At 36.3% G+C, this 23,998-nt stretch overlaps 1 protein-coding gene across 1 annotated transcript in view; it reads left to right on the top strand.

The window, feature by feature from the left end:
- Positions 1-17,897, top strand: part of LOC144436592 (glucosaminyl-phosphatidylinositol-acyltransferase PIGW-like) — a 28,982-nt gene extending 11,085 nt beyond the window's left edge. Inside the window, exons 4-7 of the mRNA XM_078125414.1 lie at positions 1,024-1,274; positions 5,144-5,285; positions 13,372-13,501; positions 17,336-17,897. Of these exons, the coding sequence (XP_077981540.1) occupies positions 1,024-1,274; positions 5,144-5,285; positions 13,372-13,501; positions 17,336-17,577 (765 nt within the window). The 3' untranslated portion in view covers positions 17,578-17,897. The remainder of the gene's footprint in view (positions 1-1,023; positions 1,275-5,143; positions 5,286-13,371; positions 13,502-17,335) is intronic.
- Positions 17,898-23,998: the final 6,101 nt, after the last annotated feature.

The following is a 23,998-nucleotide window of genomic DNA, read 5'->3' as shown; positions in this document are numbered from 1 at the left end:
CACTAGGTAGTAAGTTTTATAACACGTTACATTTAATATCACTAGGTAGTAAGTTTTATAACACGTTACATTTAATATCACTAGGTAGTAAGTTTTATAACACATTACATTTAATATCACTAGGTAGTAAGTTTTATAACACATTACATTTAATATCACTAGGTAGTAAGTTTTATAACACGTTACATTTAATATCACTAGGTAGTAAGTTTTATAACACGTTACATTTAATATCACTAGGTAGTAAGTTTTATAACACGTTACATTTAATATCACTAGGTAGTAAGTTTTATAACACGTTACATTTAATATCACTAGGTAGTAAGTTTTATAACACGTTACATTTAATATCACTAGGTAGTAAGTTTTATAACACGTTACATTTAATATCACTAGGTAGTAAGTTTTATAACACGTTACATTTAATATCACTAGGTAGTAAGTTTTATAACACGTTACATTTAATATCACTAGGTAGTAAGTTTTATAACACGTTACATTTAATATCACTAGGTAGTAAGTTTTATAACACGTTACATTTAATATCACTAGGTAGTAAGTTTTATAACACGTTACTTTTAATATCACTAGGTAGTAAGTTTTATAACACGTTACATTTAATATCACTAGGTAGTAAGTTTTATAACACGTTACATTTAATATCACTAGGTAGTAAGTTTTATAACACGTTACATTTAATATCACTAGGTAGTAAGTTTTATAACACGTTACATTTAATATCACTAGGTAGTAAGTTTTATAACACGTTACATTTAATATCACTAGGTAGTAAGTTTTATAACACGTTACATTTAATATCACTAGGTAGTAAGTTTTATAACACGTTACATTTAATATCACTAGGTAGTAAGTTTTATAACATGTTACATTTATTATAGCTAGGTAGTAATGTGTGTAACACATTAGTACATTCTTTGGCACTTATTGCAATTGAATGTCATCCTGTGGAGCTTGTAACAATTTTTGATGAGCCAACACAAATGTTTAATTTTCATCTTCCAGGTGATGTCAACTCTATGCTTGACATTCATCAGCCATAAACTGAGTCTAGTGATTTCATGTGTTGTTGCTATTGGCTACCAATACTGTTTGACCAATCTTGGACTAGAAGACATGGTCCTTCATGGTAGTGATGGTAACAACACAAGAGTGGGTTTCCTGAATGCCAATCGTGAAGGGATATTCTCAACTTTGGGATATATGGCCATCTACTTTGCTGGAGTTCAACTAGGAATGTTTCTTTTCAAAAACAGGTTTTTAAGCTTCCATTCTTTTACTCAAATATGTTATTGTCTGATATCAGTGAGTGTGAGAATTGGCTTGTAATGTCAATATCAAAGACTCATAGTGACAAAACCTTTTTGTCATCGGCATTTTCCAGTGGAAAGAAGAAAACTAGATGTTTGATTAAATATGTTTAAATTATAATAATAAGGAAAATAGTGGCAATTTTGAACATTTGGACTGTTTTATTTAGCACTGCAAAACCAATTATATAGATATTGTCATTACATGGAATGACCACAGTATAAATTATATACAATGTAGATGTATATTGTCATTACATGGAATGACCACAGTATAAATTATATAGATGTATATTGTCATTACATGGAATGACCACAGTATAAATTCATTATTTTCTGTTCAAATAGGAAAGTTTTTACTTACATAGTGTCACATACAAGTACTGATATCTTAGTGATTTATTAAGCACACTCAATTACATTCAAGTACTGATATCATAGTAATTTATTAAGCACACTCAATTACATTCAAGTACTGATATCGTAGTAATTTATTAAGCACACTCAATTACATTCAAGTACTGATATCATAGTAATTTATTAAGCACACTCAATTACATTCAAGTACTGATATCATAGTAATTTATTAAGCACACTCAATTACATTCATATACTGATATCATAGTAATTTATTAAGCACACTCAATTACATTCAAGTACTGATATCATAGTAATTTATTAAGCACACTCAATTACATTTGTATACTGATATCATAGTAATTTATTAAGCACACTCAATTACATTCAAGTACTGATATCATAGTAATTTATTAAGCACACTCAATTACATTCAAGTACTGATATCATAGTAATTTAATAAGCACACTCAATTACATTCAAGTACTGATATCGTAGTAATTTATTAAGCACACTCAATTACATTTGTATACTGATATCTTAGTAATTTATTAAGCACACTCAATTACATTCAAGTACTGATATCATAGTAATTTATTAAGCACACTCAATTACATTCAAGTACTGATATCATAGTAATTTAATAAGCACACTCAATTACATTCAAGTACTGATATCGTAGTAATTTATTAAGCACACTCAATTACATTTGTATACTGATATCTTAGTAATTTATTAAGCACACTCAATTACATTCAAGTACTGATATCATAGTAATTTATTAAGCACACTCAATTACATTCATATACTGATATCATAGTAATTTATTAAGCACACTCAATTACATTTGTATACTGATATCATAGTAATTTAATAAGCACACTCAATTACATTCAAATACTGATATCATAGTAATTTATTAAGCACACTCAATTACATTCAAGTACTGATATCATAGTAATTTATTAAGCACACTCAATTACATTTGTATACTGATATCATAGTAATTTATTAAGCACACTCAATTACATTCATATACTGATATCATAGTAATTTATTAAGCACACTCAATTACATTTGTATACTGATATCATAGTAATTTATTAAGCACACTCAATTACATTCAAATACTGATATCATAGTAATTTATTAAGCACACTCAATTAAATTCAAGTACTGATATCGTAGTAATTTATTAAGCACACTCAATTACATTTGTATACTGATATCTTAGTAATTTATTAAGCACACTCAATTACATTCATATACTGATATCATAGTAATTTATTAAGCACACTCAATTACATTTGTATACTGATATCATAGTAATTTATTAAGCACACTCAATTACATTTGTATACTGATATCATAGTAATTTATTAAGCACACTCAATTACATTTGTATACTGATATCATAGTAATTTATTAAGCACACTCAATTACATTCAAGTACTGATATCGTAGTAATTTATTAAGCACACTCAATTACATTCATATACTGATATCATAGTAATTTATTAAGCACACTCAATTACATTTGTATACTGATATCATAGTAATTTATTAAGCACACTCAATTACATTCAAGTACTGATATCATAGTAATTTATTAAGCACACTCAATTACATTCAAGTACTGATATCATAGTAATTTAATAAGCACACTCAATTACATTCAAGTACTGATATCATAGTAATTTAATAAGCACACTCAATTACATTCAAGTACTGATATCATAGTAATTTATTAAGCACACTCAATTACATTTGTATACTGATATCATAGTAATTTATTAAGCACACTCAATTACATTCAAGTACTGATATCATAGTAATTTATTAAGCACACTCAATTACATTTGTATACTGATATCATAGTAATTTAATAAGCACACTCAATTACATTCAAGTACTGATATCATAGTAATTTATTAAGCACACTCAATTACATACAAGTACTGATATCATAGTAATTTATTAAGCACACTCAATTACATTTGTATACTGATATCGTAGTAATTTATTAAGCACACTCAATAACATTCAAGTACTGATATCATAGTAATTTATTAAGCACACTCAATTACATACAAGTACTGATATCATAGTAATTTATTAAGCACACTCAATTACATTCAAGTACTGATATCATAGTAATTTAATAAGCACACTCAATTACATTCAAGTACTGATATCGTAGTAATTTATTAAGCACACTCAATTACATTCAAGTACTGATATCATAGTAATTTATTAAGCACACTCAATTACATTTGTATACTGATATCGTAGTAATTTATTAAGCACACTCAATTACATTTGTATACGGATATCATAGTAATTTATTAAGCACACTCAATTACATTTGTATACTGATATCATAGTAATTTATTAAGCACACTCAATTACATTCAAGTACTGATATCGTAGTAATTTATTAAGCACACTCAATTACATTCAAGTACTGATATCGTAGTAATTTATTAAGCACACTCAATTACATTTGTATACTGATATCATAGTAATTTATTAAGCACACTCAATAACATTCAAGTACTGATATCATAGTAATTTATTAAGCACACTCAATTACATTCAAGTACTGATATCATAGTAATTTATTAAGCACACTCAATTACATTCAAGTACTGATATCATAGAACCATTTTGATATGATTATTTACATAAACATTTCATCCAGATGAGATGATAATATTGTACTTGGGATATGGCAATCACTTGTAATAATAACAGTGAAATCTTTATTAGCCCAAATATATTGGGAGATTTGTTGAATTGTCGTCACTATAGGAACACCCAAGTGTTAGTACAGGAGAACACCAAAGGGAGTATCTGGGAAAAACCTGCATTGTTCAGTAGGGTCAAACTCAGAGCATCTTATATACAGAAGTGGTTAATTTTTATTAGATTTGCCAAGCCAGCACAGGATGGGTTTGAACCTGGACTACAGTGTGTATTATATTTCACCTACTTAGAGATTTAGATGGGTTTGAATGTGGACTACAGTGTGTATTATATTTCACCTACTTAGAGATTTAGATGGGTTTGAACCTGGACTACAGTGTGTATTATATTTCACCTACTTAGAGATTTAGATGGGTTTGAACGTGGACTACAGTGTGTATTATATTTCACCTACTTAGAGATTTAGATGGGTTTGAACGTGGACTACAGTGTGTATTATATTTCACCTACTTAGAGATTTAGATGGGTTTGAATGTGGACTACAGTGTGTATTATATTTCACCTACTTAGAGATTTAGATGGGTTTGAACGTGGACTACAGTGTGTATTATATTTCACCTACTTAGAGATTTAGATGGGTTTGAACCTGGACTACAGTGTGTATTATATTTCACCTACTTAGAGATTTAGATGGGATGTTGATGTACATGACTTAATATATGTCAGTTGAACAAAGACTTATATGATTTCAGGTCTACTATACAAGACTGGTGTCAAGCCTTTTTATGGTTACTGCTACTGGACATTATCTTATGGCTGTCTCTTATGATCAGTACAGAAAATATCCAACCTGTATCAAGGAGAATGGCCAATTTACCGTTTATCATTTGGACTGTAAGTTACAAGTGTTTTATCAACATACACTTAATAAAATAATAATAATAATAATAATAATAATAATAATAATAATAACTTTATTTGCCATATGCTAACAAAGCATTGGAAATTGATTTTTCACACGAGCTCATAAAAAAAACTTAACGGGACTAAAACTAAGAATATAAAAGAATGACACAACGGACAATAAAACACACACGATACTAAAAAACAATATTAAGACAAGTTATAATAAAACAGGCGGTAGATGTCTATATTTGGTTTAAAATATGGATCGCAGATGGATAAAAACTCTTCCTAAAACGTTCTGTTCTTGTTCTGATGGTCCTATACCGCCTACTAGAGGGTAAAAGTTTAAAGAAATCATGTGCTGGGTGGCTAGAATCCTGAATAATGGCTTTTGCTTTGTGCATAGTACGTGACTTATAAATGGAATGTAATGATGGCAATTCTGTGCCAATGATTCTTTGTGCTGTCTGCACAACCCGCTCAAGTGAATTCAATTCATCCTTGGTTATATTATTGAACCAGACTGTGATAGCATATGTTAAAATACTCTCTATAACACTGCGATAAAAGTTGACTAGAATGGAATTACTCATGCCAATTTTCTTCAAAAATGCCTCAGAAAATATGTTCTATCATTGATGTTAATCGGAGCATGAGTCGTATGGCCCTCCCTAAAATCGATGATTACTTCTTTGGTTTTGTTCACATTCAGTTCAAGATTGTTGACACTACACCAGTTTGCCAAATTTGCAATTTCCCTCCTATACGCAGACTAGTCATTATCAGTAATTAAACCTATGGCTGTGTGTCATCGGCAAACTTTACAAGTACGTTTCATTATACAAGGGAGTACAGTCATAGGTGAAAAGGGAGTACAGTAAAGGACTTAGGACACAACCCTGAGGAGCTCCTGTATTAAGAATTAATGAAGAAGATACAATGCTATAGATTTTAACAATCTGTGGCCTATCATAGAGAAAACTTACTTAGTAAGATCCACCTACACATGGAACGGCTAATTCCAAGGTCAGAAAGTTTTATGACTAACTTGGATGGAATAATAGTGTTAAACGCAGAGCTGAAATCGACAAATAGCATTCGTGCATATGAATTACGTTTATCTGGATGAGTTAATACTGAATGAAGTGCAATTGATACAGCATCTTCTACAGAGCGATTGGTGCAGTATGCAAACTGATATGGGTCAATAGACTTTGATAATATAGACTTAATATGGTGTAAGACTATGCGTTCGAAGCATTTCATGATGACAGATGTAAGAGTAAGCAGCCTATTCCAACACTTGACTGGGAATTTCTTCGGTATGGGAAATATTGTAGATTTCTTGAAACAGGATGGCATGACACACTGTGAAAGTGAGGTATTAAATATGTCCGCAAATACACTCGACAGCTGTTCAGAGCAGTGACGAAGGGCTCAAGATGGGATATTGTCCGGACCTGCTGCTTTGCGTACATTTACACTCGCAAAACACTTGCGTACATCATCAGACCCGAGGATAGTAAAGGGTGTGTCATCGTTGTCATGATCAAGGCGTAAGGGGGGGGGGATCTAAGTTCACCTTGTCAAAACGAGCATAAAAGTCATTGAAACGACCAGGAAGACTTGTATCGGTGTCAACTATTGCAGTACATTTGCTTTTATACGATGTAACTGCTCCCAGTCGTATCCATAACCGTCGTGAGTCATTATCTTTGAGCTGATTTTCCAGTTTTTCCCGATATTGTCGTTTAGCAGATCGAATTGCTTTGTTCAGTTCATATTTTGACTTCTAAGCAGCGACATTTGCCTTGAATGCATCGCACTTTGCCTTAAGTTTTACGCGAACATTGCTGTCGATATCATAAGTGATGTATAATTATAACACATTAAACATTATGATTTTGTGAGATATCATAAGTGATGTATAATTACAGCACATTAAACATTATGATTTTGTGAGATATCATAAGTGATGTATAATTATAACACATTAAACATTATGATTTTGTGAGATATCATAGGTGATGTATAATTATAGCACATTAAACATTATGATTTTGTGAGATATCATAGGTGATGTATAATTATAGCACATTAAACATTATGATTTTCATACTAAATGTCACTGGGAAGCACCTTAAATTTCTGATTAGACAAGACACTATGATTGCAAAAAACACAGCCATGCATTCTCCATTATTGAAAATGGAAGTCATATTTTAGAATATAGTAGTTTCTAATATATCCATACCCAAATGACACTGTGTTCATTTATAATATATCCATACCCAAATGACACTGTGTTCATTTATAAAATATCTATACCCAAATGACACAGAATTAAGAATTTGGTGTATTGATAAATAATTCAACAACATGATATGTGTAGGGGATAGCCAAACCTTATATTAAATCTATGTTATATGAATGTTATATGAATGTTCTAAATTATGCCTTAAATATATATTGGTACATATACATAGTCTTGATTACCCAGACTCTTGCCATTGAGGGCTCCACTCCCAGCAGGGGTTGATCCCTCAATGGCAAGTGTCTGGGTAACCGAGACTAACATATGCATTGCATCAAAGGTGAATGGAATTTGCCACAAAAAATGAGGTTGGGTGATGGGTACATTTTATTATTTGTAATTGTGGATTTCTAGCATTGTGTGCATCTACTCACTTCTAACAAATAGGCTTTACATCTAAATGTGCATGCTCCATGTGAGCAGTAATTAAAATTGGTAATTAATGGTTGTCAAGAGAGATATTGCTTGGGCAGTTCAGAGTATTTATCATAGATACTTTCAACAGAATGTGAACATATTCCAGTACTTACATTGTTAAATTAGCATTTATAAAAGATATATATTGCAAATAAAAACAGATGAAGGATCTTTTGATCCGAATGTAAATGTGAATGTGAATCAAAAAAAGTATTCAGTCTTTAGGGACCGGTCAGTTTCTCCAGCCTGGGGGGGGGGGGGGGGGATTCTTAAATCGGGCCGACAAAAAGTCACTGACCCCCCTATCTGTAAAACCCAAAACAGGCTGATCCCCCCTATCACTTAATTCTAAAACGTGATTTTTTTCCCTGAAAAGTCAATTTTGAGACTATTCAGACCCTTTCAGACAATAATTTCCAAGCCTTACAAGACAACACCAACATCCTAGGGGGTGTCACCAACATCCTAGGGGGTGTCACCAACATCCTAGGGGGTGTCCCCATAGAAGCCCTGGAGATTTTTTCCCTGAAAAGTCAATTTTGAGACTATTCAGACCCTTTCAGACAATAATTTCCAAGCCTTACAAGACAACACCAACATGTAAAAAACAACTACATAGGGTTGAAATACTTTTGAAATATACTTTGATAGCATCTTGACAGTAAGAGGGGAAGAGCTTGAGACTGGGATATGTCCACCTCATGCGGGGGGTCTGAGAGGGTCTCCCTCTAGAAGCCCTGAAGGATTTTTACTCTTATAGCCAATATTTACGCTATTTAGACCATTCAAGCAATAACTTAATCCATGCTTTACAAAACAGCAAGTATCAGAAACTATTCTTTATAACTTACACTAAGGGTTGAAATATGTTCTTAAAAAGTTAAATGGCATCATTATATACATGTAGGTCAGCACATCTAATGGTAGTATCATTGGTAGGGGAGATTTGGAGATTAAGGCAATTTTAGACTATCTTGGCAAACATTTCACATCTTGAAAAGACAATATCATCTCAAATTAGAATAGGGTGAAAATATTTAAGAAAAGTTTAATACCATTATGACAGTAAAAAGGTTGTTGGTGCATCTGATTGTTGGTTGAATGCATGAGTGACCTCTGGGGGTGAGGAAGTCCTTGGGGTTTTCCCCCTGGCAGATATGGAGTTTTTTGCTTGAGATACTAAGGCAATGTTTAGGTTATTCATAACCTTTGAGGTAATATTTCCAAGCTTCGAAAAGCTAACCTAAATGTACGTTTGAAATGAGTTTCCTATATCACATAAAATAGACATGTAACATTAGTATAGGGGCATTAATATATGTATAATAAAGTCACCGGTATGTTAGAGAACTTTAGGTGGTCATACCTAGTGTATAATAGAAACTGGAATCTGGTGAGATGTGGTGATTTGTAGTGTCAATAACATGACGAGTAGAACAATTTAGATTAACTTCATTTATAAACTATCTATGAAAATTGCCATTACGAAACCTTCAAGTCACAAGTTCACTTTTGCCCCAAACTGCAATATAAGTGAAGCATTGATTGTGAAACAGCCAAGCATTTACATGACATGTTCTGTAACTAGTGTGGTAGCTAGGTAATACATGTATATGTATATGTATATGTATAGTCATGTTTGAACTAATAAGTAATATTAAAGAATTCATGTAAGAAACAGGGACAAGAACAAATATTGACATGTACCACATTTCAGACAAGGCTATATGCCATTGTAGAAAGGATATTTTTCTTCCATCACAATTTAAAACACAATGACCCCCCCCCCCCATCCACAATTTTCAAAACAGCATGACCCCCCCCCCCTACTGCCAATTTCAAAAACAGGGTGACCCCCCCCTACCAATCCACCGCCCCCCCCCCCCCCCCCCAGGCCAAAGAAACTGACCGGTCCCTTACCTGACCTGACCTGACCTGGCCTGTACCTGTGCTTTGTACCAACCACTGATTAAATTAGGGTGTAAATATGTACACCTGTAGAAGATAATGACACCAAGTACTTGCTCTACTTAGCCTTGTCTTCATAGCAGCCTGCCATTCTCTCTACTTAGCCTTGTCTTCATAGCAGCCTGCCATTCTCTCTACTTAGCCTTGTCTTCATAGCAGCCTGCCATTCTCTCTACTTGTCCCTTGTCTTCATAGCAGCCTGCCATTCTCTCTACTTAGCCTTGTCTTCATAGCAGCCTGCCATTCTCTCTACTTGCCCCTTGTCTTCATAGCAGCCTGCCATTCTCTCTACTTGCCCCTTATCTTCATAGCAGCCTGCCATTCTCTCTACTTGCCCCTTGTCTTCATAGCAGCCTGCCATTCTCTCTACTTGCCCCTTGTCTTCATAGCAGCCTGCCATTCTCTCTACTTGCCCCTTGTCTTCATAGCAGCCTGCCATTCTCTCTACTTAGCCTTGTCTTCATAGCAGCCTGCCATTCTCTCTACTTGTCCCTTGTCTTCATAGCAGTCTGCCATTCTCTCTACTTAGCCTTGTCTTCATAGCAGCCTGCCATTCTCTCTACTTAGCCTTATCTTCATAGCAGCCTGCCATTCTCTCTACTTAGCCTTGTCTTCATAGCAGCCTGCCATTCTCTCTACTTATCCTTGTCTTCATAGCAGCCTGCCATTCTCTCTACTTGCCCCTTGTCTTCATAGCAGCCTGCCATTCTCTCTACTTAGCCTTATCTTCATAGCAGCCTGCCATTCTCTCTACTTAGCCTTGTCTTCATAGCAGCCTGCCATTCTCTCTACTTAGCCTTGTCTTCATAGCAGCCTGCCATTCTCTCTACTTAGCCTTGTCTTCATAGCAGCCTGCCATTCTCTCTACTTAGCCTTGTCTTCATAGCAGCCTGCCATTCTCTCTACTTAGCCTTGTCTTCATAGCAGCCTGCCATTCTCTCTACTTAGCCTTGTCTTCATAGCAGCCTGCCATTCTCTCTACTTAGCCTTGTCTTCATAGCAGCCTGCCATTCTCTCTACTTAGCCTTGTCTTCATAGCAGCCTGCCATTCTCTCTACTTGCCCCTTGTCTTCATATCAGCCTGCCATTCTCTCTACTTGCCCCTTGTCTTCATAGCAGCCTGCCATTCTCTCTACTTGTCCCTTGTCTTCATAGCAGCCTGCCATTCTCTCTACTTGCCCCTTGTCTTCATAGCAGTCTGCCATTCTCTCTACTTAGCCTTGTCTTCATAGCAGCCTGCCATTCTCTCTACTTAGCCTTATCTTCATAGCAGCCTGCCATTCTCTCTACTTAGCCTTGTCTTCATAGCAGCCTGCCATTCTCTCTACTTAGCCTTGTCTTCATAGCAGCCTGCCATTCTCTCTACTTAGCCTTGTCTTCATAGCAGTCTGCCATTCTCTCTACTTAGCCTTGTCTTCATAGCAGCCTGCCATTCTCTCTACTTAGCCTTGTCTTCATAGCAGCCTGCCATTCTCTCTACTTAGCCTTGTCTTCATAGCAGCCTGCCATTCTCTCTACTTAGCCTTGTCTTCATAGCAGCCTGCCATTCTCTCTACTTAGCCTTGTCTTCATAGCAGCCTGCCATTCTCTCTACTTAGCCTTGTCTTCATAGCAGCCTGCCATTCTCTCTACTTAGCCTTGTCTTCATAGCAGCCTGCCATTCTCTCTACTTGCCCCTTGTCTTCATAGCAGCCTGCCATTCTCTCTACTTGCCCCTTGTCTTCATATCAGCCTGCCATTCTCTCTACTTGCCCCTTGTCTTCATATCAGCCTGCCATTCTCTCTACTTGCCCCTTGTCTTCATAGCAGCCTGCCATTCTCTCTACTTGTCCCTTGTCTTCATAGCAGCCTGCCATTCTCTCTACTTGCCCCTTGTCTTCATAGCAGTCTGCCATTCTCTCTACTTAGCCTTGTCTTCATAGCAGCCTGCCATTCTCTCTACTTAGCCTTATCTTCATAGCAGCCTGCCATTCTCTCTACTTAGCCTTGTCTTCATAGCAGCCTGCCATTCTCTCTACTTAGCCTTGTCTTCATAGCAGCCTGCCATTCTCTCTACTTGCCCCTTGTCTTCATAGCAGCCTGCCATTCTCTCTACTTGCCCCTTGTCTTCATAGCAGCCTGCCATTCTCTCTACTTAGCCTTGTCTTCATAGCAGTCTGCCATTCTCTCTACTTAGCCTTGTCTTCATAGCAGCCTGCCATTCTCTCTACTTAGCCTTGTCTTCATAGCAGCCTGCCATTCTCTCTACTTGCCCCTTGTCTTCATAGCAGCCTGCCATTCTCTCTACTTGCCCCTTGTCTTCATAGCAGCCTGCCATTCTCTCTACTTGCCCCTTGTCTTCATAGCAACCTGCCATTCTCTCTACTTGCCCCTTGTCTTCATAGCAGCCTGCCATTCTCTCTACTTAGCCTTGTCTTCATAGCAGCCTGCCATTCTCTCTACTTGCCCCTTGTCTTCATAGCAGCCTGCCATTCTCTCTACTTGCCCCTTGTCTTCATAGCAGCCTGCCATTCTCTCTTCTTGCCCCTTGTCTTCATAGCAGCCTGCCATTCTCTCTACTTAGCCTTGTCGTCATAGCAACCTGCCATTTGCATGGTCTGTCTTGTTAAGGATGACCATTTAAAGGATTTCCAGAAATGCAATTTCAATTGATTGTCGGAAGGTTGGAAGATGTTCTTGATAAAACATACATCAATGAGAAACTTTCCACATTTGAATCATAAATCAGAGGGCACCCCTAGACACAGAGCTAGTTTCAGTGCTAAGCGAAGGGAAGGGAAGGGAAGTGGGAGATTTAGGGATGGGACAATTAAGAATTTGGTGTATTGATAAATAATTCAACAACATGATACGTGTAGGGGATAGCCAAAACAATGTTGGCATCCCAACCTTGTAATAATAGGCAGAGTGATGAGGCTTTGAATCATGCAGCGAAGATATTACGCCAGATGTTAAATTTAAATATTCATAGAGTACTTCAAGGTAAAAGTAGGGCAATGGAAGACTTGTTGTCATTCCACACACAGTAAAGGGTGGACATTGTGGTGAGCTAAGCGGCATTATAGAAGTGTATAGTATTTAGTTAGCCAATCCATCAAGGATACCAAACATAAAAGACATTTGCTTAGTTTCTTCCTTCACCCACCCACCCACCCACCCTTCTAATAAGATAATGAATACTTTGCTCGGAATAACCCTTCAACAATGCTCGCATCCCAATCTTTTTATGTACAATGTGTACAATATAAGGATAATATGTGATATGTTGTAATATTTATAAATTGTAAAAGAGAATCATCAAACCAATGTCAGAACCCATTCTAAACACAGTGAATTAGAATTTTTTCAACAATTTGCATATTCCTTTCTTTACAGTTTGCCTATAGTGTCCAACTTTTTACAGGCTTTCTGATGGTAGATATAATTACTATGGTTTCCATGGAAATGGGTTTCATCCCTAGCATCAACTGTGGTGATAGAGGGCACAAACAATCTCAAAGCAAAGGTAAACTTTGTGTGTGAAAATACTTAGACAATAACTAAAACTTTAACTGATTTTTAGCACAAATGAACTGAAGTTCAGTTGAGCTATAAAATGGAGATATGTGTGTATATGTGTGTCTGTCTTTGTCTGTGTCTGTCTGTGTTTTGTCTATGTCTGTGTTTTGTCTATGTCTGTGTTTTGTCTGTGTCTGTGTTTTGTCTGTGTCTGTGACAACTTAATCCAAAACCACTGAGTCAATTGCAGTGAGACTTGGTGGAGATGTTAGTTTTTAGATTGTGTTTATGGGTCAATTGCTGTATCACCTGTTTTGTACTATTCTTCACTCCCACTATTGGGAGCATAAAAGATATCACGTGTCTACCTATATGTCTGTCTGTCTGTCTGTCTGTCTGTCTGTGTCTGTCTGTCTGTCTGTCTGTCCGTCTGTCTGTCTGTCTGTCTGTCTGTGTCTGTCTGTCTGTCTGTCTGTCCGTCTGTCTGTTTGTCTGTCTGTCTGTCTGTCTGTCTGTCTGTCTGTCTGTATGTATGTCTGTATGTATGTATGTCTGCCTTTATGTTTACCTGTCTCTACTTGTCTGTCTGTCCGTACAAATTCTTTGTGACAATTCTTACAAGTAGCTACTTAATAGTCAACATGTAGTAAAGAATGAATGTTCTATAAAGATAATAAAATGAAAAGTCATAAAGTTACGAACCCTTTTGAAAAAGGTTCTTTGGTTGATATCAACTCATAGTCATTTAACTGAATGAGAACTCACAGGGAGCATTGACTAAAGTTACTATTTGACAGAACTCACAGGGAGCATTGACTAATGTTACTATTTGACAGAACTCACAGGGAGCATTGACTAAAGTTACTGTTTTACAGAACTCATAGGGAGCATTGACTAAAGTTACTATTTGACAGAACTCACAGGGAGCGTTGACTAAAGTTACTGTTTGACAGAACTCACAGGGAGCATTGACTAATGTTACTGTTTGACAGAACTCACAGGGAGCATTGACTAATGTTACTATTTGACAGAACTCACAGGGAGCATTGACTAAAGTTACTGTTTTACAGAACTAATAGAGAGCGTTGTCTAAAGTTACTGTTTGACAGAACTCACAGGGAGCATTGACTAATGTTACTATTTGACAGAACTCACAGGGAGCATTGACTAAAGTTACTATTTGACAGAACTCACAGGGAGCATTGACTAAAGTTACTGTTTGACAGAACTCAGGGAGCATTGACTAAAGTTACTGTTTGACAGAACTCACAGGGAGCATTGACTAAAGTTACTATTTGACAGAACTCACAGGGAGCATTGACTAAAGTTACTATTTGACAGAACTCACAGGGAGCATTGACTAAAGTTACTGTTTGACAGAACTCACAGGGAGCATTGACTAAAGTTACTATTTGACAGAACTCACAGGGAGCATTGACTAAAGTTACTATTTGACAGAACTCATAGGGAGCATTGACTAAAGTTACTATGTGACAGAACTCACAGGGAGCATTGACTAAAGTTACTATTTGACAGAACTCATAGGGAGCATTGACTAAAGTTACTATTTGACAGAACTCACAGGGAGCATTGACTAAAGTTACTGTTTGACAGAACTCACAGGGAGCATTGACTAAAGTTACTGTTTGACAGAACTCACAGGGAGCATTGACTAAAGTTACTGTTTGACAGAACTCACAGGGAGCATTGACTAAAGTTACTGTTTGACAGAACTCACAGGGAGCATTGACTAAAGTTACTATTTGACAGAACTCAAAGGGAGCATTGACTAAAGTTACTATTTGACAGAACTCACAGGGAGCATTGACTAAAGTTACTGTTTGACAGAACTCACAGGGAGCATTGACTAAAGTTACTATTTGACAGAACTCACAGGGAGCATTGACTAATGTTACTATTTGACAGAACTCACAGGGAGCATTGACTAAAGTTACTATTTGACAGAACTCACAGGGAGCATTGACTAATGTTACTATTTGACAGAACTCACAGGGAGCATTGACTAAAGTTACTATTTGACAGAACTCACAGGGAGCATTGACTAAAGTTACTGTTTTACAGAACTAATAGGGAGCGTTGTCTAAAGTTACTGTTTGACAGAACTCACAGGGAGCATTGACTAAAGTTACTGTTTGACAGAACTCAGGGAGCATTGACTAAAGTTACTGTTTGACAGAACTCACAGGGAGCATTGACTAAAGTTACTATTTGACAGAACTCACAGGGAGCATTGACTAAAGTTACTATTTGACAGAACTCACAGGGAGCATTGACTAAAGTTACTGTTTGACAGAACTCACAGGGAGCATTGACTAAAGTTACTATTTGACAGAACTCACAGGGAGCATTGACTAAAGTTACTATTTGACAGAACTCACAGGGAGCATTGACTAAAGTTACTATTTGACAGAACTCACAGGGAGCATTGACTAATGTTACTATTTGACAGAACTCACAGGGAGCATTGACTAAAGTTACTATTTGACAGAACTCACAGGGAGCATTGACTAATGTTACTATTTGACAGAACTCACAGGGAGCATTGACTAAAGTTACTATTTGACAGAACTCACAGGGAGCATTGACTAAAGTTACTATGTGACAGAACTCACAGGGAGCATTGACTAAAGTTACTATTTGACAGAACTCACAGGGAGCATTGACTAAAGTTATTGTTTGACAGAACTCACAGGGAGCATTGACTAATGTTACTATTTGACAGAACTCACAGGGAGCATTGACTAAAGTTACTATTTGACAGAACTCACAGGGAGCATTGACTAATGTTACTATTTGACAGAACTCACAGGGAGCATTGACTAAAGTTATTGTTTGACAGAACTCACAGGGAGCATTGACTAAAGTTACTGTGTGACAGAACTCACAGGGAGCATTGACTAAAGTTACTGTTTGACAGAACTCACAGGGAGCATTGACTAAAGTTACTATTTGACAGAACTCACAGGGAGCATTGACTAAAGTTACTATTTGACAGAACTCACAGGGAGCATTGACTAATGTTACTATTTGACAGAACTCACAGGGAGCATTGACTAAAGTTACTGTTTGACAGAACTCACAGGGAGCATTGACTAAAGTTACTATTTGACAGAACTCACAGGGAGCATTGACTAATGTTACTATTTGACAGAACTCACAGGGAGCATTGACTAAAGTTACTATTTGACAGAACTCACAGGGAGCATTGACTAATGTTACTATTTGACAGAACTCACAGGGAGCATTGACTAAAGTTACTATTTGACAGAACTCACAGGGAGCATTGACTAAAGTTACTGTTTTACAGAACTAATAGGGAGCGTTGTCTAAAGTTACTGTTTGACAGAACTCACAGGGAGCATTGACTAATGTTACTATTTGACAGAACTCACAGGGAGCATTGACTAAAGTTACTATTTGACAGAACTCACAGGGAGCATTGACTAAAGTTACTGTTTGACAACTCACAGGGAGCATTGACTAAAGTTACTATGTGACAGAACTCATAGGGAGCATTGACTAAAGTTACTATTTGACAGAACTCACAGGGAGCATTGACTAAAGTTACTATTTGACAGAACTCACAGGGAGCATTGACTAAAGTTACTATGTGACAGAACTCACAGGGAGCATTGACTAATGTTACTATTTGACAGAACTCACAGGGAGCATTGACTAAAGTTACTATGTGACAGAACTCACAGGGAGCATTGACTAAAGTTACTATGTGACAGAACTCACAGGGAGCATTGACTGAAGTTACTGTTTTACTGTTAACATCTTTTCTGTTAATAGTATAATATTGAATTGTTCATTACAGATTCTGAGATAACTGCAGTCAGCTTTGTAGAGAGCAAGTACTGTTTGATTGGTGCCATCAACCGAAATCAACTCTTATTTTTTCTCTTATCCAATGTGATGACAGGAGTGATTAATATGAATATACAGACAATTCTACAGCCTACACAAGTTGGACTTGTCGTCATCTTTTGTTACATGTTTATCCTAAGTTTTGTTCATGTTTTACTCCATGCATCCAATATCACAACCAAAGTTTGGTAACTAGTAATTGTTTCTGGCACTCCATGCATCAGTGATTTTCTATTTGCCCAAATTGTGAACACAAGTTTCTTACTCTGTTGTCTGATAAGAATGGTGTGTGTGCGTGCATGTCGGTGTGGATGTGTGTGAGCATATTACAATACTAAGTACTGTTGTGACTTCTGTATCTTTATTCAGTTAGTGTTCTCTGCAAGAGTTGTACAGTTTTCATTTGGTATAGAAAACTTGCAAAAATTTTTACCAATAGTTAGTTATTAAATTTTGATTTAGTACATTGCATATTAAAAGTGAAAAACAAACAAAACAGTCAAATAAATAAATAGATAGATAAATAAATAAATAAATAAATACATACATACATACATAAAAATAAATGGCATGAATAGGTAGATTTTAGAATTTATAACAATGCTTTGTGTTTGCTCCATTTAGAATAAAGATTTGTATTATTATGTCTTCAAGAAAAGTTAGTTTTTTATTTAACTGCATGTATTGACACCAATACCAACAACTGTGTATGCTAGCTACATTTCTGCAGCACTGATTTAATAACATACTGGCCTATATTTACTATTTACAGGACAGTGTTTGAATTAAATGGGATTGTATTTTATGTGAAGTGAATGCTTCTATGTATATCTATATCTGAAATAGAATTTGAACAACTAAATACCAGTCATTTGATTTCTTGGTCAACACTATAACTTCCGCTCCATGCACTTCAATGTGACGTCACAAACAAGGCGTTTTCTCAGCATCCTTTGCGGCAAAAATTTCCAAAATGGTGGCACACAGTGAGGCGCAACATAGCAGAATTTTAACATTTCAAAGTCACATAACTTTAATATGTTTCATTTCATTTCTTAAATGTACATACATATCAGTTAAAAACACTAAGTTGTGCTATCTGAAAATGCAAATGTATTTGATTGGACCTTCAAAAATGCCAGCCTGATTGCCTTTGTATTTAGTAGAGACTTTTACTTACGATGTGTAGATGGAAAATTGCTCAAATGAAAATGATCAGATCATTGAAATGCAAGTTATGCCTAAATGAAGATATTTCATCCATTTCAGTGTAACTTCTTAGGTATCTTATATAATCACTGTCAAAGTCCATTGTCACTCTCACAATGGACAGTGACGTCAAGGCATATTGCCTGGCATCCATCCCCTGATCTCATCAACCCATAATTCAATCATGGTAGTAGGAACCCGGTCACCCTCACAAGAGAGATACAGTACAGAATCATCAGCATTTACGGCAAGGGGGGGGGGGGGCATGAAAAAAATTGAGGGCCATGAAAATTCTGATGTTCTGAAAGGGCCACCAAAATATTTTGCTCATGATTTCAACCAAATTAGGCCTCAGGAGCGGTCGTTTGCCGGGTAAATTAAAAATTTCTTGTGGCTTCGCTGCGATACCTTCTGTTTAAACCAATATGCAATAATGAGTTGGGTGACAGCCATGCGAATGTATTTGTGTATGCCTTCATATGTCTGTCTGTCTGTATGTCTGTCTGTCTGTGTGCTACGAAAATTCTTGGGTTCATTTCGAGGGGCTATGACTTTTTTGATAGTGCGAAGTGGGGGGGGGGCTCCGAATTTTTTTTGACCAAAATAATTTCTCCCTAGAGCCCCCCCCCCCCCCCGCCGTAAATTCTGACTCCAGCTTTATGATGTCCTCCAGAGGTGCTATATAAAGACCGAACAGAATAGGACCAAGGGCTAACCCCTGGGGGACAGCACGATCAACAGACTGTGCCTTCGACATGACAGACCCAACACACACACAGAGATTGGGTACGTCATCTCAAATAAGAACTACACCATTAGAATGTTCCCCAAAATCTATATCTATGTAACCTATATCTATGCAATCTATGTAACAAAATGTCATGGTCAATCGTACGGAAGGCAGCTGAAAGATCGAGTAAAATTAAAAAACTTTCCGTGTATCGAGAGAGCGCAATACAACATTTTGAACTCTAAGGAGAGAAGTTTTTTACTGAAATTTTGCAAAGAAATTGTGATCACATAGATATGTATTTAATTGACTGAAAACAATACGCTGTATGAGCTTAGAAAGAAAGGGGAGATTTGACACCGGGCAATACACTTTCAGAATGTTATGGTCTAAATTAGTTTTCTTAAAGGGACGAACTATAGCAGATTTACAAGACATTGGAAATTCACCGAAACTTAAAGACTTGTTGACATTTTCTAATTCTTTTACAAATGATTACCTATCTACACTGCGTAGTGCTGTCTAGTTTGATTTAGTTTTGATTCGTTGGTTTACTGAGTTATTAACGTTTTTTTCCCTGTACCTCGCTCGTCATCATCATCACTAGGGGAAGGCTTCGTCAGCACTACTACTGATTTAATGTGTTGGCCCTTTAGTTTAAAGGGTGGGTGGTGGGTGCTAAGTGTCCCGCTCCGCTTTGAGAATTCACAGTTACACTTTGGTAAAACCCTTATAAATCACCTCTCATGCATATTCATATTTGATTAGCCAATCACTGCTTAGTGTAGATAGCTGGAGCAACAACTTCACTACATTTCTTTAGTAATGTTGTAGGTATAGGATCAATTGAACAAGACTTTGGTGGCAAGGTGCTAATGAGGTGTAAAGAAATGAAAAGAATGTTTTGCATTTAGAATATCGGAAGGTGTAACAACTGGTAAATGTTCACGAAGGTATGCAGCGTGCTCCTCATTTAAATTTCTAAAGCACAACAAGCAGATTAAAAAATGTCCTAAATTACGGTATCCTCCGTTGCTTTTTCTTTTTTTCCTTGAATTATCCTGTTTCACACCAAGCTCCACCATCGCCCGTGCTGATTTGCTCCCCGATATGGATTTGGAGAGAAGTTTAGGCGACGACAGAGGGGAGCCCTCCACGACACTCAGGAGAGGGAAATTTGGCGACAGTAGGGAGCCCTCCACGACACTCTCAAGAGAGGGAATCTGATAAATTAGCTTACCCCATTCTGCACATTCGCAGATGCGTCATCATTTGTACACACATTTCACGCAAGAGCTAGTGAAGTCCCACATTCTAAATCTCTCAAAAAAGAGCCCACACTAAGTGTTAATTCATTTAATATATATTCTACATCATTTACATACTATTGCAACTTTATATTCACTGTTAGAAGACGAGCTCCGTATGCATCGTTACGTTCTGCTTCTGTGAACCTACAGACCAGGGTATGAAGATATGAAACTGGAAACTGTTTGTCGTCGTTGTTGTTTTAATTTGTTTGTTTTTGTTGCTTTGTTTATTTGAGCACAACTGAACTAGGTTCAGTAGTGCTATATGCGTCGAGTAGCGTCTGTGTGTGTGTGTGTGTGTGTGTGTGTGTGTGTGTGTGTGTGTGTGTGTGTACGTTAACGACTTAAAGTCAAAAACCGCGAGACCGATTGGTTTGGTATTTGGTGGGGCCATTACTTTTGTAGATGGGAAATTGTTAAATGAAAATGATCGCATCAGAGATGTGCGTTTTGCATTGAAATATATAATTTATTTGTTGTAATGCCGAGATGCTTTCTCTGAGCCTAGAAATTAAAGTTTCTTGTTTCATTGTTGCAATGAAATCAGTAAATCTTTTATGGGCTACTTCACATGTCAATGTCAATGGCGTAAAGATTAACATATGTTTTAGGACAGCTGAATTAAATCTTAGACACTGTCTATGACTAAAACAGGTTCATTTGATTGCATAATCCTTAGGCATTAAAAAAAAACCAGTTTGTACAAAGAATGAGATGTCACACATTTTATGGGGAAAGAAAAATAGTTTCACATCAAGACCTCTATGATCATACTGTGTTTGGAAGATTAAATTTCCTGCATGATAAGTTGATGGGTCTATTACCTTGGGTGTCCAGTTGGGAAATTGTTCAAATCAAAATTATCTTACATGTGTGATTTGGGTCGAAAAATGTGATTTTTGGTCAAAAAACTTAAACTCAAAAACTACTGCTCAGATGAGTCTGAAATTTGAAAGGAACATTCTTAGATGTGTTCATGACATGATTACCATCCTTGATATGCAAATTGAGGCGAAAATGTGTCTTTTTGGTAAAAAATCTTTAATTCCAAAACTACCCAGCAGATTGGTTTGAAATTTAACAGGGATACATCTTAGGGTGTATACATGAAGACATATTAAGCACATAATTATCTCATGATATGCAAATGAGGTGTAAAAATATGAATTTTGGCAAAAGAGTTGTCTCAAAAAGTCCTTGGTTAGTGAGACTGAAACTTGGTGAGTGTTATTCTGCAGATGCTCTTCAAAATATTTTGACACAATTGGCCCTAGCAAACATGACCACTCCCATAGCAACAGCAAAACGGTGGTGTATTTCACAAAAAATAACCACAGAGATTAAAAGACAATTGAATAAACATTCCAAAACTGTATGTAAATGTGGCCTAGCAACAAGACCACGCCCATAGCAACAGCCAAATGATCACATATATTGCAAAGTAACAACAGGGATTAATAGACAATTTAATCGTACAAAAAATGTATGTAAATTTGCCTAGCAACAAGACCACGCCCAAAGTAACAGCCAATCGGATCGGTGGTGCATTTCACAAAGATAACCATAGGGATTAATAGACAATTGAATAAACAGTCAAAAATGTTTGTAAATTGCCTAGCAACAAGACCACGCCCATAGCAAGTCACGTATATTGCAATAACAGGAATTGATAGACAAATGAATAAACATTCAAAAAATGTGATTACATATATAGCAAAGATAACAGGGATTAATAGATAATTGAATAAATATTCAAATAATGAATGTAAATTTGCCTAACAACAAGACCACGCCCATAACAACAGTCAAATAATCATGTATATTGTAAAGATAATAGGGATTCATAGACAGGTGAATGAACATTGAAAAAATGTTTGCAAATATGTCTAGTAACATGACCACGCCCATAGCAACAGACAAATGATCATGTATATTACAAGGATAACAGCAGGGTTGCTAAGGAAACTGAATATTCATTCAGAAAATGACCACCTATACCTAGCATCGCTGACCATGTGGATAAACATTTTAAAAACTGTACAGTACAGTTGTGCTACAATCCATTGACGCTATTTTTATATTTAATGGAATAGCCACACCCCCTGTTCTTCATTAGTTCGAGTAGTCCTACATTGCCAGATAATCGATACAAAGGTATAATGTCTAGTTGACAGGTCAGAATATTGAAATATATAGGTACTGTAAATGTTACCATGACAACAAACAAACCTAAACTTAAATGATGCACACATTGATAATCATGAATCAATTACTTTCGAGAAAACACACTTTTGCATTATCGACCACACATAATCTAGTCTTGGCTACCCAGAAGGCCATTCTTCCAATCAGTCAATGCTGAAGGACATGCGCAGTTTAGACAGTTAGGTAGTGACCTTGGCCTTTAATCGGAAAGGTCATATTATAATGTGCTGTCCATCTCCAAACATATATACACATAATGTGATTGATTAGAGAACTTCTGAAGCCTCCAAAAGAGTGTCACTGTTACCGTGGAAACTGCCTCCTGGTGATTTTTCGCCGATAATTCAGAGGGGCAACATGAGTTTTCTGGTAGCCCAAATGTTACTCAAACCAAATAGGATGTCACAAAATTGTACTTCAAGACACACAATTGTTTTTTTTTTAATTTCAGTATTATCTCCATGACTAATTCCTATGGTATGTTGATTGTTTCTATCCATATGATTCAGGTTTATCGCAACATAATGACATTCAGGCTTATCACAACATAATGACATTCAGGCTTATCACAACACAATAGCATTCAGACTTATCACAACACATGGCATTCAGGCTTATCACAACACATGACATTCAGGCTTATCGCAACACATGACATTCAGGCTTATCGCAACATAATGACATTCAGGCTTATCACAACATAATGACATTCAGGCTTATCACAACAAAATGACATTCAGGCTTATCACAACAAAATGACATTCAGGCTTATCACAACATAATGACATTCAGGCTTATCACAACAAAATGACATTCAGGCTTATCACAACACATAATGACATTCAGGCTGATCACAACACATAATGGCATTCGGACTTATCACAACATAATGACATTCAGGCGTATCACAACATAATGACATTCAGGCTTATCACAACACATAATGACATTCAGGCTGATCACAACACATAATGACATTCAGGCGTATCACAACATAATGACATTCAGGCTTATCACAACACATAATGACATTCAGGCTTATCACAACATAATGACATTCAGGCTGATCACAACACATAATGGCATTCGGACTTATCACAACACATAATGACATTCAGGCGTATCACAACATAATGACATTCAGGCTTATCACAACACA

This window comes from Glandiceps talaboti, chromosome 6 (assembly GCF_964340395.1).
Source record: "Glandiceps talaboti chromosome 6, keGlaTala1.1, whole genome shotgun sequence".
Taxonomy (NCBI): Eukaryota; Metazoa; Hemichordata; class Enteropneusta; family Spengelidae; genus Glandiceps; species Glandiceps talaboti.
This window is presented reverse-complemented; position numbering and strand designations above follow the sequence as displayed.